Source organism: Pomacea canaliculata, linkage group LG10 (assembly GCF_003073045.1).
Source record: "Pomacea canaliculata isolate SZHN2017 linkage group LG10, ASM307304v1, whole genome shotgun sequence".
In the NCBI taxonomy this organism is placed as follows: Eukaryota; Metazoa; Mollusca; class Gastropoda; order Architaenioglossa; family Ampullariidae; genus Pomacea; species Pomacea canaliculata.
This window is the reverse complement of record NC_037599.1, coordinates 6,423,510-6,438,065: the sequence shown is the minus strand read 5'-3', so window position 1 is coordinate 6,438,065 and position 14,556 is coordinate 6,423,510. Positions and strand designations below refer to the sequence as shown.

The 14,556-nt window shown below is 34.6% G+C and overlaps 1 protein-coding gene across 3 annotated transcripts in view; it reads left to right on the top strand.

Annotated features, from left to right (window-relative positions):
• Positions 1-20: 20 nt before the first annotated feature.
• Positions 21-14,556, top strand: part of LOC112573817 (brefeldin A-inhibited guanine nucleotide-exchange protein 1-like) — a 31,457-nt gene continuing 16,921 nt past the window's right edge. For 2 of the 3 annotated variants that reach the window (XM_025254423.1, XM_025254422.1), the window contains exons 1-19: positions 21-247; positions 1,565-1,598; positions 2,010-2,151; positions 3,220-3,366; positions 3,713-3,892; positions 4,754-4,816; positions 5,020-5,155; positions 5,500-5,640; positions 5,806-5,832; positions 6,639-6,821; positions 7,488-7,629; positions 8,868-9,102; positions 9,227-9,326; positions 9,921-10,043; positions 10,301-10,426; positions 10,994-11,186; positions 11,975-12,086; positions 13,644-13,678; positions 14,165-14,335. In XM_025254423.1, the coding sequence (XP_025110208.1) occupies positions 142-247; positions 1,565-1,598; positions 2,010-2,151; positions 3,220-3,366; positions 3,713-3,892; positions 4,754-4,816; positions 5,020-5,155; positions 5,500-5,640; positions 5,806-5,832; positions 6,639-6,821; positions 7,488-7,629; positions 8,868-9,102; positions 9,227-9,326; positions 9,921-10,043; positions 10,301-10,426; positions 10,994-11,186; positions 11,975-12,086; positions 13,644-13,678; positions 14,165-14,335 (2,396 nt within the window). In that variant the 5' untranslated portion in view covers positions 21-141. The remainder of the gene's footprint in view (positions 248-1,564; positions 1,599-2,009; positions 2,152-3,219; positions 3,367-3,712; positions 3,893-4,753; positions 4,817-5,019; positions 5,156-5,499; positions 5,641-5,805; positions 5,833-6,638; positions 6,822-7,487; positions 7,630-8,867; positions 9,103-9,226; positions 9,327-9,920; positions 10,044-10,300; positions 10,427-10,993; positions 11,187-11,974; positions 12,087-13,643; positions 13,679-14,164; positions 14,336-14,556) is intronic. The other variant, XM_025254424.1, reaches the window with a different exon arrangement.

Below are 14,556 nucleotides of genomic sequence, written 5' to 3'. Positions count from 1 at the left end.
GCCTCACGCTGCATCATTAGTCACGTGACTCCAGCATGGCGGATGTCAATGATACGGTAAATACGTAGAGTGCACACGGTGATGTAGAAAGTGCACTGGGTATTCGGTTTTCTTACGGATGGATGTCATACTGCAGCATCGATGATCAAAATGTTTTTGACCAGAGCCCTAGAAAAGATCCTAAGTGATAAGGAGATAAAAAAGACTTACCATTCACAGTTGAAGAAAGCCTGTGAGGTGGCACTTGGTAAGACAGCTTTGATGCATGACTGCTACATTTACAATCTATTGCTTCACTCCTTTTTCTAAAGAAATTTGTATAATACTGTAAAATTTACGTAGAACTTTAATTTGAACTTATAAATTAACCTTGGTGCTTTTGCATTATGATTTTTTTTGTTAATTGTTAAACGGACGTTTCTATGACAAGCATCTGTTGATAACATATCACTCACCTTATTCAGTGACATTTATCGGAAGTGTTATCGATTTATTTATATGGATAGAGAAAACATCTTTTATTTGATACAGTGGAAGATTGGATGATTTATACTTACTTTTGGGAGCAAATAAACTTAACTGATCTTGGGTAATTTATTATGTTGTTATTAGTACACAGTTTTCTTATAAACATGCAATAAAGAGCAACTGTTTTAAAATGTTTGAAGATATTTCGAATTGTATTAAAACAAGAATAACAACAAACAAATAAAAGATTAAGAAAGAAACAAAATGGCACCCCTTTACCAAAAAATAGAATAAACCAAATCAAAACGTGAAGAGTGTGCTGATATGAATGTAGGTGAATGACAACAAAACATTTTGCCTCTGATGACACAGGTAATGATAAAAATTCCTAAGCATTTAATTCCTTCAATATGTTATTAAATTAATATTACTGCATAAAATAAATTATTATGGTAACCAATACAAAAATAAAACAAGTGTTGGTAATTGCTTAGAATTTTGAATAATAAGGGTTCATATTTGTAATGCAGAAAAGCATCTTCAAAACAAAATAGTGACAATTTAAATTCAAACATGAAACATGAAGCCAATATGACAATTTTACAAGGCAATATCTAATACTAGTGTATAGATAAAAAAAATAAAAACACTCTAAGAAGAATTAATAGCATAGATAAAGGGATTTTTCTGAGAGTGCAGATTACTGGTGCTGAGATATATCTAGTATATTTTTTATATCAGTTTAATATAAATATAGTAAAAGGACCCTTTGGAAGGTTATAAATAATTTAGTTTGCTATTCATATTGGATTTTTCAAAAAAATATAAAACAAATGTGATTGATAAAATCAGGATCTTGTATATGTTTGTCTATACATTTGTAAACATAATATATAGCTTTAAGAATGTATCAGATTCACCTGTTGAATCCTCCACATACTGCGAAATATGAAGAGCTTGTCTAAACATAGGAATATGAAGCATTTCTCACATTTGTTATAGTTACACTTAAAGAAAATACAACATTTGTTTGAGATAGTTTTAAGTTCTATTATATATTTTATATTTTCATTACATTTTTTGTTTTTCTCTGCAGATGAATTAAAAAATGATAACAAAGACAAGCAGAGGTAAACATATTACAAATATAGGGTTTTTTAAAAAAAAGTATATCTGGTAGTTTACTCAGTAGCCTTTATGTTTAACATCAACAATATCTTTTCACTGTGCAGCACTACTGAGTACAGACACTTAAACAATATATCTAAAGAATTTTATTGCAATTTTTCTTTTAGATTTTTAAAAATTCTTTTAAGAATATATGTAATGTAAAAGGTGACAAGGCTGTGCTTTTATTTAATTTCAGATAAATACAGCAGTGGTTTCAGTATTTTAATACACGTTATTACATTATGTAACAACACCATACAACACAGAACGGAGTAGGGAAATGTGGGTTAGCAGGGTTTGACTTTTGTTCCTCACTCCTTTGGATGTATTATAATTAACATTATAATTATTTATGTTGGTATTTGTTCTAGACAGGAAACTGGAGTATCTTCAGCTTTGCCAACTCCAAAGCATGCTGGTGTTGTGGAGGCAGACAAGTATTTCTTGCCTTTTGAGTTAGCATGTCAGTCCAAGAGTCCAAGGATTGTCAACACTGCCTTAGATTGTCTTCAGGTTTGTAACTAAACATGAATTAATAAGTCATTTTAGACTGTGGGTTGCCAGTAAATTCTTTGATGTAAAGATTTCTGTCTGTTAAAATTTTCTTAAAGTCAAGACAGCAAACACAGCATGTCATCTGTCACACACATACACAAAAAGGCATGCATGCATGCTTTCACTCTTAGCGTGATTTTGAAAACCAAACTCGACTTTGTTTTTATTCTTGTGAGTGAGAATGAGACCATTTTTTACTGTAAGCTTAAAAAAGTAAGTAATGACAAATTAATGCTGCTGTATTTTGATTTGTGATGCAGTCAACTATTTTATTTGTGTTTTTATCATTAACTATACTTCATTTTGTCTTCCGTTTGGTTCCTGCTACTTGAATCATGTGCAATAACAATATCTATCGCTGATGTTGGCCTTGGCTTGAGGAATGCATGTGTTAAGTTACGTGAATGTAATAAATGTTTTAATGATTGCACTAAGTAACCTATATTTTAAACAAATATAACTGACTTTTGTCAATTATAACTTTTCATCTCTAAAACCATTATTTGCCATCCTGTGGCCATTGTCATTTAGTTTTTAAAAACTTTACTCTGCTGTCTGATTTGTCCTTTTCATCCTTACGACTGTCTCTGTGTCTGTCACTGTACTTTTTTTTTTTAGGCCCTTCGCCCCTCCTGGGGCATAGGCCATCGACTACAGTCTTAACTGTTGTCGATGTTTTGGTAGCAAGGATTTGTTTTTTACGGGGTGGGGGTGCTGGCCCCACGCCCAACCCTCCTCCTTTTTCAGCCGGGCTTGGGACCGTCCTTGGCGGAGGGCGGCCAGCCCTGTAAACAGATGCCACGTGCAGAGAAAGAACAGCATGCCCAAGACGAGAAATGAACTCAGGGCAGCCATCCTTCACTGTATTGGTGACAGGCGCTAACAGTGCTAACCGTTGCGCCACCGGGCCGCTGTCACTGTACTTAGGAACTGTATATTAAGTGTGGTTAGTAAACTGTGATGTGATTGAGATGCTGAGCTATATAAATGTTGTATTGCTATCGTTATCTGTTTTGTAATTCTCAGAAACTTATAGCCTATGGGCATCTCACTGGTAATAGCCCAGACTCTACATCACCAGGCAAAAGATTAATAGACCGCATTGTGGACACTATCTGTGGCTGTTTTACTGGTCCACAGACAGATGAAGGTGTGCAGTTACAGATTATCAAGGTGAGAATTCAGGACTGCCATAGCTAGTCTAGAAGCCACTGAATGTAGCTGGGCATCTCACTTTCCTGTTATTTTGTTAAGAACTTGTGTATTTGCATCGAGTATGAATAAAATCATGTTATATTTGAATATCTGGATAGTTTAAATGCCATATTTTGGCAAGTAATCTTGTGACTTCATGACAGTTGCAATTGTAACAGTAACTTTGTTGACTTTGCAAATTTGCTGTGCGTGTACCAAATTATTTACTTTAAAGGCATTGTGGTGTCTCAGTCTGGATCCCCAAATTATTAGCATCAGGTCGTCAGGTACTTTATTAGACATTAATCATGTCTCTGTTGACCAGGCCCTGTTGACAGTTGTAACAACAAATACTTGTGAGATCCATGAAGGCACTGTTCTTCAAGCAGTCCGAACATGCTACAACATCTATCTGGCCAGCAAAAACCTGGTCAATCAGACCACTGCAAAGGCCACTCTTACACAGATGCTTAATGTTATTTTTAGCCGAATGGAGCAACAGGCTGTAAGTTCATATTAATAATTAATATTTTAATAATAATAATAAGTGGGAATTTATAAAGCTCAATATCTCAGCCAAAGGTGGACTCATTGCGCTGAACAAGATCACAAAATAGTAACAAAGATGAAGAATAAGATCATAAAATAGTAATAAAGTTGTAGAACAAAATCACAAAATAGTAACAAAGAAGTAGAAGGAAGAACAATGCAAGGACTCATTGCGTTCTGGCAGTAAATGGCGATCACTGTAGATTTAACGGTAAGGAGTCCAGAAAATAAATTCAGTGACATCAGGAGAATGCTGGAAAGATAATCTTGAGAATATGAAGAGATGTTATCATTTGAAACTGCAAAAGAGTGATCATCACTTTAGTTTATTTGATGCAGCTCAAGGTTGCTGCCAAAGCAAGTGAAACATGGCGGATTGGAATCCAGCCAATAGATCCAAATAGTTTGCACTTCAAATAACATTATAAACAGTCCTGATTCAAACCAAAAGTGGAAGAAAATGCCACAGAAGCACATTCAAACATGCATGTCCAACACTTATATCCAAATGGAAACACAATCACAAAAACATAAACAAAATCAACAAGAGCTGATCCACTCAGCCTGTTAGGCGAAGGGACAGAACTTTCATGTCTCCAGTTATTACAGGTATCAGTAGTAATTCACAGGACTTTGGCAAATAAAATGGCGAAAATATTTTTTTAGAGATGTAACTTTTGAAGTTACTGAATGTAAAGTGTCTATAAATTACATCTTAAGAGAATGTGTGACTCTGGGAAAAATTCAGTATTTAGCTAATTGGTTACAATAAGTAATTAGTTTCTTATTTTGGCATTACTATTTCTGACCACTGCAGGAACAAGAAGCCAAACAGAGAGAACGCAGCAATAGTAAAACTTCGACCAAGAGCAATCTACAGGTATTCTTCTGATTAAAAATTGTCTTTAATGATCTTGACTTTCCCATTATTTATGGTGTTTATGGTATATTAATTTTTGTTAGACAAATTTCTTGAGGAAATTGAGAGCTGAAGTAACAAAGTTTGTTAATTTATTGTACAGTGTCATAGAAGCATTTGTGTGGAACAACCTATGTAAAAAATCCTTGTGTTTTCTCTAAAAGGATTCCAAAGAGAACAGTCCTGAAAGTGAAAGTAGAGACGAAGAGGAGCAGCTACAGAATAGAGATTCCCCACAGGGTCAAAAGGAGTCCCCTTCTTGTACAGAAGAAGCACAGTCACACAAAGAGGGAGACCAGGGTATGTGTATGTGTTGTACCTGTTCCCTGGCTGATAATGATAGCAATAATTGATAGCATTTAATTATTTATTGTCGTTTATAGAATGCTATTTCGTGCAGTAATATGCTGCTTTTACCACCAGGTATTGAGGTGGAAAGAATCTGGGTGTGTAAACAACATAAAATGGATTGACTGACCCCTATTTATATAGAACAGATCTTAAATAATGAAAAGCGTTGATTCTTTGTGGTAGACTACAATAAACTATGCAAGCTTTAGCAGTAGTGATATGCAAAAATAATATGGAGAAATTCAATTACTTTATGATAGAAATACTGAAATATCTTAATTATTTTTTCTTAGACATGACAGCCTCAACAGGTTCATTGTCCGTGGTGGGAGAAAGAAACGGTCCACAACAAAATAATGTGGAGAGCAGGGACATGTCAGGTTCAGAAGTTATAAGTGAAATTCTTGAGGACCTCATTGATAATGTAGCTGGAGGTAAACATTGTTTCTTTTTAGGTCTGTCAGACAAATATAACTAAAAAAATGTTTGTTAATCTTCATATTCATTTTAATTTTGTTTAAATTTTATTTTGTATTTAGAAGATGTGTTTGGGATTAGTTTGCAAAGAGCTGATATTTTTTAACATTTTTTGTTTACAGGCTGCTTTCTATCATTGTCCACTGCTGGTATTGGTTTTTTTTTTGAATTACCCAATGATCTTAGTTATGATGCTAGAGAAGCCAGTTATTTTTAACGTGTTGTTACTGATCTGATTAAATTTGTCTTTGCAAAAAAAATTTGTTTCACTGCTTAGTGTTTTTGCTTGAAATGTAATTACGTACATCATAGATATTTGGTGCATAGATGTAAAAGAATAAAGCAAAGTGTACAATTTTCTTTTTAGTTTAATGTGTATGCCATTTGCATTTTTCTTTCTGTAAAGTGTAAATTTAAAAATTTGAAATATAAATTTAACTTCTTGTTGAAATCATCTTTATATTTGTGGATGGTGTTGAAACATTCTCCCCTTCTCCCCTCTCCCCCCAAAAAAGATAAAAATCAAATCAACAGCTTATTTTAGTTACTAAACAGTCAAGCATTTCCAAAACTTTGAATATTGTTTCAGTTTTTACTAAAAATTTTAATCCTTAACATCTTGCAATGCATTCTATGTGTTTTGCAGTTATTGGACCTATTTAGTATCAAGTTAATTATCATTCCAATGCAGTCAGAAACAATCTTCCTTTTTCTGTTTTTGTTGTGTTTGTGTGGTTGTTTTCATTATGTACTACTGAGCACAAATTATGATTTCTTGTACAATTAAAGCTAGATGTGCAGTTTAACATTATTTTTTCTTGATTATCTCATTTAACTAAATAATAGAGGGATCAAAGATTGAAAGATACCTGGGAAAAGTGCTGTGCACATTATGCGAGATGGATGTCACACTGTCCTTTTTCTTATACTTTGTTTTGTTTATGGCTTGTACTAGTTTCAGTCTCCACATCATCAGATTCTGCACCTGAAAAGATCCCATCTGTAACAGAAAGTGGTGGAAAAGACTCCACCCCCACCCAGTCCAATGCTGTTGCCCCAAATTCTCTTCCTCTTGTTTCTACCCCTTCCTCATCCACACAGACTACCCCAGTCACCCCAAGTGGAGTTGATTTAAGAGGTAAAAATCTTTAGTTTTACTCTGTCAATCTTTCTGTTTAAAAAAAATAAATGTAAGCTTTTTGGGGAATTTTTTTTTAACCACTGCTTTGCTGCTTAAAAGTACATTTTGCATAATTATAATATCTCTTCTGAGGCTGTAAAAGCAAGTGCAAATGATTTCTCTTTTTAAAATGTTGTTTCATTGCCATGACATCAGTCATTTATGTTGTAATTCTTATGAAGGTGCAACAGAATTTTTTTTTTAAAATTCAAGATAAAGAGGTGAGAAACCATTAAGAAAGGGATTACTTTTACAGCTTAAATTCTGCCGTAATATAATAGACTTTTATTTTTATTCCATCTGTCTTTTAATCCTTTCTTAATTTATTTTGTATTCTCTGCATGTATGCATCTTTTAACACCCCTGATTTTAAGTGTACATATGTGTGTATGAATGCATGCATGTGCATTGCTGCATGTATGATGATGTCACTGCAGCATGTTTTGTTTGTACATGAGTTTGTGATCTATAATCAAAATATAGACTGTCATATTACATATTTAAATTCTTCTTAAACATTTTTGCTATATACTGCATATCAATTTTTTTTTCACCATTGCCTTCAGTAACTTGGCTTTGTTACAAACAGTGTCTTGAAACTTTGTCATATTTTTGCTGTTATAGGATCTCTTGCCTGTGACAGCATAGAAGGAGAAGGAGTGCAAGGAGCATTCAGTCATATTCTGCAGAAAGACGCTTTTCTTGTCTTCCGCAGTCTTTGCAAACTTTCCATGAAACCCCTAGGAGATGGACCACCTGATCCAAAGTAAGGAGATGTATTTGTGAATTTTTACCATCTTTAACTACTTTGAAGAAGAGGGGTTTGGGAAAAAAGGATCATGCTTGTTTGTTAATCAAATCTATAAAAATACTTTTTACAAGAACCATTTTTACAGCTTTTGGTCAGGATAAGTACATGCCTTGAAGACTGCACTCATTAACTCACCAGAATCTCACCCCTTGGGCAGAGGCCTTTCGTTCTAGATGCATGAATTTTCATCATTTTAAAATATTGTCACAAAAATATCATGTATGGTATAACTGTAGTTTTCAGTTTTCTACATAAATAAACTTGAATTCTATTCAAATTATCTACCATAATAGGCTACCATGCCCAAAAGTGGTTCTATCTCTGGAAATCTTGGCATTAATATAGTTTAGATGTCAAAATCACATAGGGAGTTAATACAGAGGGAATCTAAATGCAGAGATAACAAATTACATAAAAAAATGTTAAGTGTTGCATATGCTCCATCACTTGCCATGCTTGGCATCCGTCCCTCTCAGCCTGTCATTTGCAACTTCGCATATAGTCATTTCTTATACATTTTCTTTAATATCTAAAGCAGAATTTGAATCTGGTGGAGTATTCTTTAGATTTTTGATCTTCTCAAAATAAAGTTTGAGTTTTTTCCGCACTTCTGAAATTGACTGCTGAAAACCTCTGACTTTTTCAAAAGAAAGTGACAAGGTCTAAAAAAATTCTAAATTACTGGCTGGAAACAGCTGACTAAACAATGCCAAGAAAGGTAGCTGCAAAAAATTGATTTTTAGAGTGAATACACAGTTACTTCATTTAGTTTATCGTAATAAATAAAAAGAAAACACTGAATATCCTTTGTTAAACTGTGTTGTGAAGCACCTTCAGGTCTTGTGCAAGTTTTTATGATAACCTTATTTAAAGCTACTTTTGTAAGTTAATAAATGTAAATGCAGAATATTTTATATCCTAATTTAATTTGCTTTGCAGATAAATGCTTTAGCATTTTGTGACAGTTGCTGAGCTGTTTACTTGTATTTTTTTTCAAAACAAATGGGAAATATGCTTTGTAAATGTGACTTTAAAAATTTTTGTGTAAAAAAAAAAAATTGACTTTCAGTACAGTAATCATAGTCATTGAATACTTATTCCTTTGGAAATTAGTAATCAACTCTGCAACTGGCTGTTAAAATATGTGGGTTGCCATATTTGCAGCTGCAGAATAGTTTGTGCTATGGTTGCAGGTCACATGAGTTGCGCTCAAAGATCCTGTCACTGCAGTTGTTGCTATCAATCCTTCAGAATGCAGGACCTGTGTTCCGAACTAATGACATGTTTATCAATGCCATCAAGCAATACCTGTGTGTGGCACTGTCCAAAAATGGTGTCAGCTCAGTGCCGGAGGTTTTTGAGCTTTCTCTAGCCATCTTCCTCACCCTTCTGTCCAACTTCAAGCAGCACCTAAAGATGCAAATTGAGGTCAGCAGGGTCAAATATTTATACTTTCTGTTTTATCAGTGCTGAGCTGCATAACTTGTGTGCAAATGGCAAGAACACACTTTTTTTTTTAAGCATAGTTTTGATAGTGAAAACTTTGTTGCAGGTGTTTTTTAAGGAAATATTTCTGTACATTTTGGAAACATCCAGTAGTTCCTTTGAACATAAGTGGATGGTCATCCAAGCCCTTACACGTATATGTGCAGGTGAGCTGTATTGTTTGTTTTTGTTTTTTTTGAAGAGTACTAAGCAGTTTGACTTGCATGTAAGTGTGGCGAGCCTAGAAAAGTACCATTCATCTGTAGCAAATTTCAGCAGTTTGGTTCAGTCTCTTACTAGAAATGTGCCAATTTGATTTTGTGATTTTGTTCTGCATCTTTGTTACTATTTTATGATTTTGTTCTACATCTTTGTTGCTTTTTGTTAACTTGTTCTACATCTTTGTTACTATTTTATGATCTTGTTCAGGGCAGTAACTTAACCTTTGGCTGAGATATTGCGCTTTATAAATTCCTACTTATTATTAACAAACTTTTCCATAATACTAGTCCTTTTTCACGTGTGCAGTTTGGAGGCTTTGTCCACTGTAGTAAAGCTCACATATTCAGGATAGGGACAAAAACATTGGCAACTTTTCTTCATGTTAAGTATATCGTGAAGCTTATTGTACAAGCATGTTTTATATTTTTGAAGGTACTTTTATTTTCCCATTTGAATGGGGGTTACCAAAAAATTATTAGTTGTGTTGTGCAGATTGATTACTGACCTTTTAAGATTGATGCGTGGTGGATATTTTACAGATGCACAGAGTGTGGTGGATATTTATTTGAACTATGACTGTGACCTTGCACTTGCCAACATCTTTGACCGTCTGGTCAATGACCTGTCAAAAATTGCTCAAGGCAGGCATGCTCTCGAACTGGGTGAGTACACCATGAGTTTTTTATTTAAGTTAAAGATTATTTATAACATGAGGAAACTTGTTGAAGATGAATGGTTTTCTCCCACTAAATGTGATTTTTGTTGATAGAATATAATAATTGTTTTGTAAATTTAAGGTTTTGCCAGTGGTTATAAATTGTATTGAGAATTTTTTGTACCTAAACAGCTAAGAAGAAAACAGAAACACACTTTTTATAAAATTGTTAATTGTAACGAGTCTTTTGTTTTTCCCTCCCAGGTGCTACGCCGAATCAGGAGAAGAGTATGCGTATAAAAGGCTTACAGTGTCTTGTGTCTATCCTCAAATGCATGGTGGAATGGAGCAAAGACCTGTATGTCAATCCTCATTCTCAATCAAACCTTGGTGTGTATACCCATTTTTTTTTTAAATATATATAGGAATTCATGTATGTTACTTTTAAATTTAAATTTCAGTGAGGGTGGGAGGCTTGGGCACTGTTGTTTGCACTGTCTACTGTCAGCTTAATTCCAGTTAAGAAGTCTTCTGTTCATTGAAGGGCCAAGATAGGTTCCTTACATTGTTGTTCAAAGATTTGTTGAGACCAACAGATCTGTTTATTGTAAGCAGGTAAAATTTTGTATGCTTTGTTCTTATTGTAGGAATTGTTTTAGGAATCAGGTTTTTTTTCATATAATTTTGTGAAGATCTGTTATCATTATTTATTCCTTTATCCCTGATGATTCCTTTCATAAAGTTTGAATGGCATTGGCTTATTGCTTTTTCAAGAAACCTGAATACATGCTTCATTAATACATTAGCTCTGCTCCTGTAATAGACGGTGACCTGTGTTGTCTGCCTGTTGTGGCCATAGTAGCCACAATTACACATTGGGGGGGGGGGGGGGTTGTGATGCTTTTTCTCCCTCCCCAAAATATTTTAGGTGTATTTTTGTTTGAATATTTCTGTCAGGTCAAGACAATAAGCCATACACTGAAACTGACAGTGACAGTGGCAAGGGAACAATGGCTAGCTATGGTAGTGTCAACTCCCTGAGTTCCAACAACAGTGCCACTCAGGCCACAGGAATTCCTGCCCTTGACTCTCCAGAGCAGTTTGAGGTGCTGAAGCAGCAGAAAGAGATTGTAGAAATGGGACTGGATATGTGAGTTAAAACAATCTATTTTTATCTTATCTCAGCTATTTTTTTTCACTTAGTTCTTCATTACTTGCATTCCCTTTCCCTGCTTCTGTATTCTTTGTCATATGAAGATTTGTAGCCATATTAAGCCAACTTATATATATATAAGTACAAAAGTGTGTGCTGCAGTGTTCACTCTTAAGTTTTTTTTAGGATTTATAATAGTAAAAATTTAGAAAACCATGCTAAAGTGTTTTATGTGTCATTTCTTAGTTTTTGAGAAGACCCTAGTGTTTTTTTTTTTTTAGAGCATATACAGTTTTATTTTTCAATCGAGAGGGGTGACGATGACTTTGCTAGAGGAATCTGATTGCGTAAACCATGAATCATACAGTTGTCATGCCAATCTTCATTGTATAACCCAGCGGTTCTCAACCTTTTACTTGTGACGCCCCCCCTGACGAACAAATCTTTCCATTGAATGGGTCATATTTAGGATTAAAAACTATAGTTTGCATTTCTAGCTGGTTCTTATAAATTTGATTGTAGAAGAAAAAATGAAAGTCATCATTTATTTTCAAAATTTTGTGGTTGAGCTAAATGGAGTTGCTGTTCGACCCAGATCCTAAATGGTAGGTGTGAGGCATGAAGATGATTGACATTAAAAACTGTTGGGGCAGTTTTTGTATTTTAATACAACTTTTATTCATTGGTTTATTAATTCAAGTGGCACTGTGCTATAACTGTGCTAAAAATAATTTATGTTTCACCGAAAATTGCATTCAATATTTTTTTAATGTTATTTGGTTAAGGTTCCAGAAGAAACCCATGAAGGGCATCCTGTATCTTCAAGAGCAAGGAATGCTGGGAAAATCTGCAGAAGATGTTGCTGAGTTTTTTCACACCGAAGAGAGACTAGATAAGGCAAGTACTGAATACCAGGTTTCTTGTTTGACTACCAGATGACATGACTGTAGGAGAGAAGGGGTTACACTAGCTCTTTAACCATTGAGTTTAACCACTAGTCAGCTATAAAGGCACAGGCAGAGCTAATGCACCACTTTTCTTATGGTTATGGTGGTGTTACTGGCTCTGCTCTTACCATGTGCTGCACTTGTTCACAAAGGTGGCTTGTATTACATTGTTTTCATTTTGGCTGGTCGTGGTTGCTTGTGTTCCTAAAAGAGACTATTGCTATAGAGACTTTCAATGAGTTTTCATCTGAAAATAGAGTGCTTTCTAGACTTTCTTCTGGTTTGAGGAACATTTCTACCAAATTATGATGTTGGACACACAACATGTGTTTAAGCAATGAGTTGGTGAAGCTGTCAGGCAACACACACCACTGTGTAGTCAGTGCTTAGCTTATACTTCTTTCTGATAGTGTGAGGTTTGGGATACTTTTGTGTGATAAGCTGTGGATGCAAGTTTGACATACTGAGCCTGCCCATTTGGTATCTAGGTAACACAGGGAAAGGGCTCTTCTTCTTCAGGTAGAGCAAAAGTTTCGCTTTCTCAGTATCTTTTTCACATACCCTGGGTTTTACCCTGGTAAGACTCTTCTTATCAAGAACTTTTTACTGGCGGTCAGGTGTTCTCACTTTGAGGAGACTCTTTGTTTACATTTGGGGCAGTCAGGGGCTGACTGGGCAGCCGGTACACCCATCCTTCAATTTTTTTTTGTTTTCGTCCTTTCATCTTCTTTCTCAGACTTCAGTTTTTTGGAGAGATGCTCCTGCGTTAAAAGAATAATGAATCTTTAACACATTGCCTTTATAAGACAGCAAGTTGTTTAAGTTTTCATAATTGGGTCATGACCTTGTCTAAAAAATACATATTTTCAGACCCCTTGTGCTTCTACTAATCGTGCCACACATTACTGTCTTGTACTTTACGGTTTTTTTTTTTTTTTGTTTGTTTGTTTGTTTTGGATTGAAAAAGAGGTTAGTATGACCTCTGACCCTGATTGTTTATAGGTTTTTCTGGTTTTCTGAAGCTGCAGCCTGTGCACACATCCTTAGAAAGCAACTTCACATAGTTTTTTATTAGTCCCAGCCACTGGTTTTGCCTTTGCCTTTATAACTGTCATGGTGCTGATACCTGACCAGTGGAGCACCACTGTCAGGGAGACAATATTTGATGGTTACAGATCTAGTGTAACCCCTTGGTCTCCAATGGTAATGTCATCTGGTAAGTTTCAAAGAAAGAGAATTTGTTCTCAAAATCTTATTTTTTCTGAATATTTTTCATCTTTTACATGATCTTTTAGTGTAACCTGAACTAGCTGTGGACTATGTATGGATGAATTTCTTTGTCACAAAGATGCTTATTATCTAATTATAAAGTTTATTATATAATTATGAAATAAATCTTTTTAAAGGATTCACTAAGTAGTTATCTAATAGTGTTGTTTGTAAGAATATCTTTTTGCTTATACTATTTCTTTTTAAAAAAAGATGTGTTTTGATATTTTGTTTGCAGACTGTACTGGGAGACTTTTTGGGAGAAAATGAAAAGTAAGGAGCTCATGTATTTATATGATATTTTAAAAAAAATTCAAAAGTTTAGCCCCTTGGTGTGTACATCTGTCTGTACGGGTCAGTAAAACCTTAAAAAATTTGTGAACATTATTTTCAATCCCTGGGAAAGTCAGTAAATAAGGAAAAAAATTTGTCCCCAGTTTTTTGAAGCATTGAAGTATAAATATAAATTAAAGCAGCATATTGAGCTGAATATGAGCAGGGCCAAAGAAATAATGTTTAACTTCAGCTAGGAAAAGAGTGACAGTATGGCAAGTTACCATTAGTGATGAGCCAGTTGAAATTGTTAAGGGTTGTGATTGACGATGAGCTAAGCTGGTCTGGTCTTTTCAACAATTATTTGAGAATGCATGTTGATATATGAAGTCATTTGACAAATTGACACAACTGTACACCATAATGGTTTTAACACCATTTATTAAAACAGAAACTAGATATTTACTGTTTGTCTTTCTCCTACAGATTCAATAAAGAGGTGATGTATGCATACGTTGACCAAATAAACTTCACAGAAATGCCCATTGTCCCTGCCCTGAGAAAATTCTTGGATGGCTTCCGATTGCCTGGGGAATCACAGAAGATTGACAGACTGATGGAGAAATTTGCTTCTAGATTCTGTGAATGCAATCCGAAGTGGGTGCATGCTTTGAATTTTGAGTAGTCCTGCTTTTGATATCACCAGTTTTGTTTTTTTTTTAACTACTGTTCTGCTTTTGATATCTATCAGCTGTTCTTGTCATCTGGCATTATGCTGCAAAACATAAATTTGCTATGATACTAGATGTTTAGGCATCAGCTTTTAGCAGCACATGCTGAGCGAGCAGCTGGCTGAAAATTTCTACTAAACATGCTTG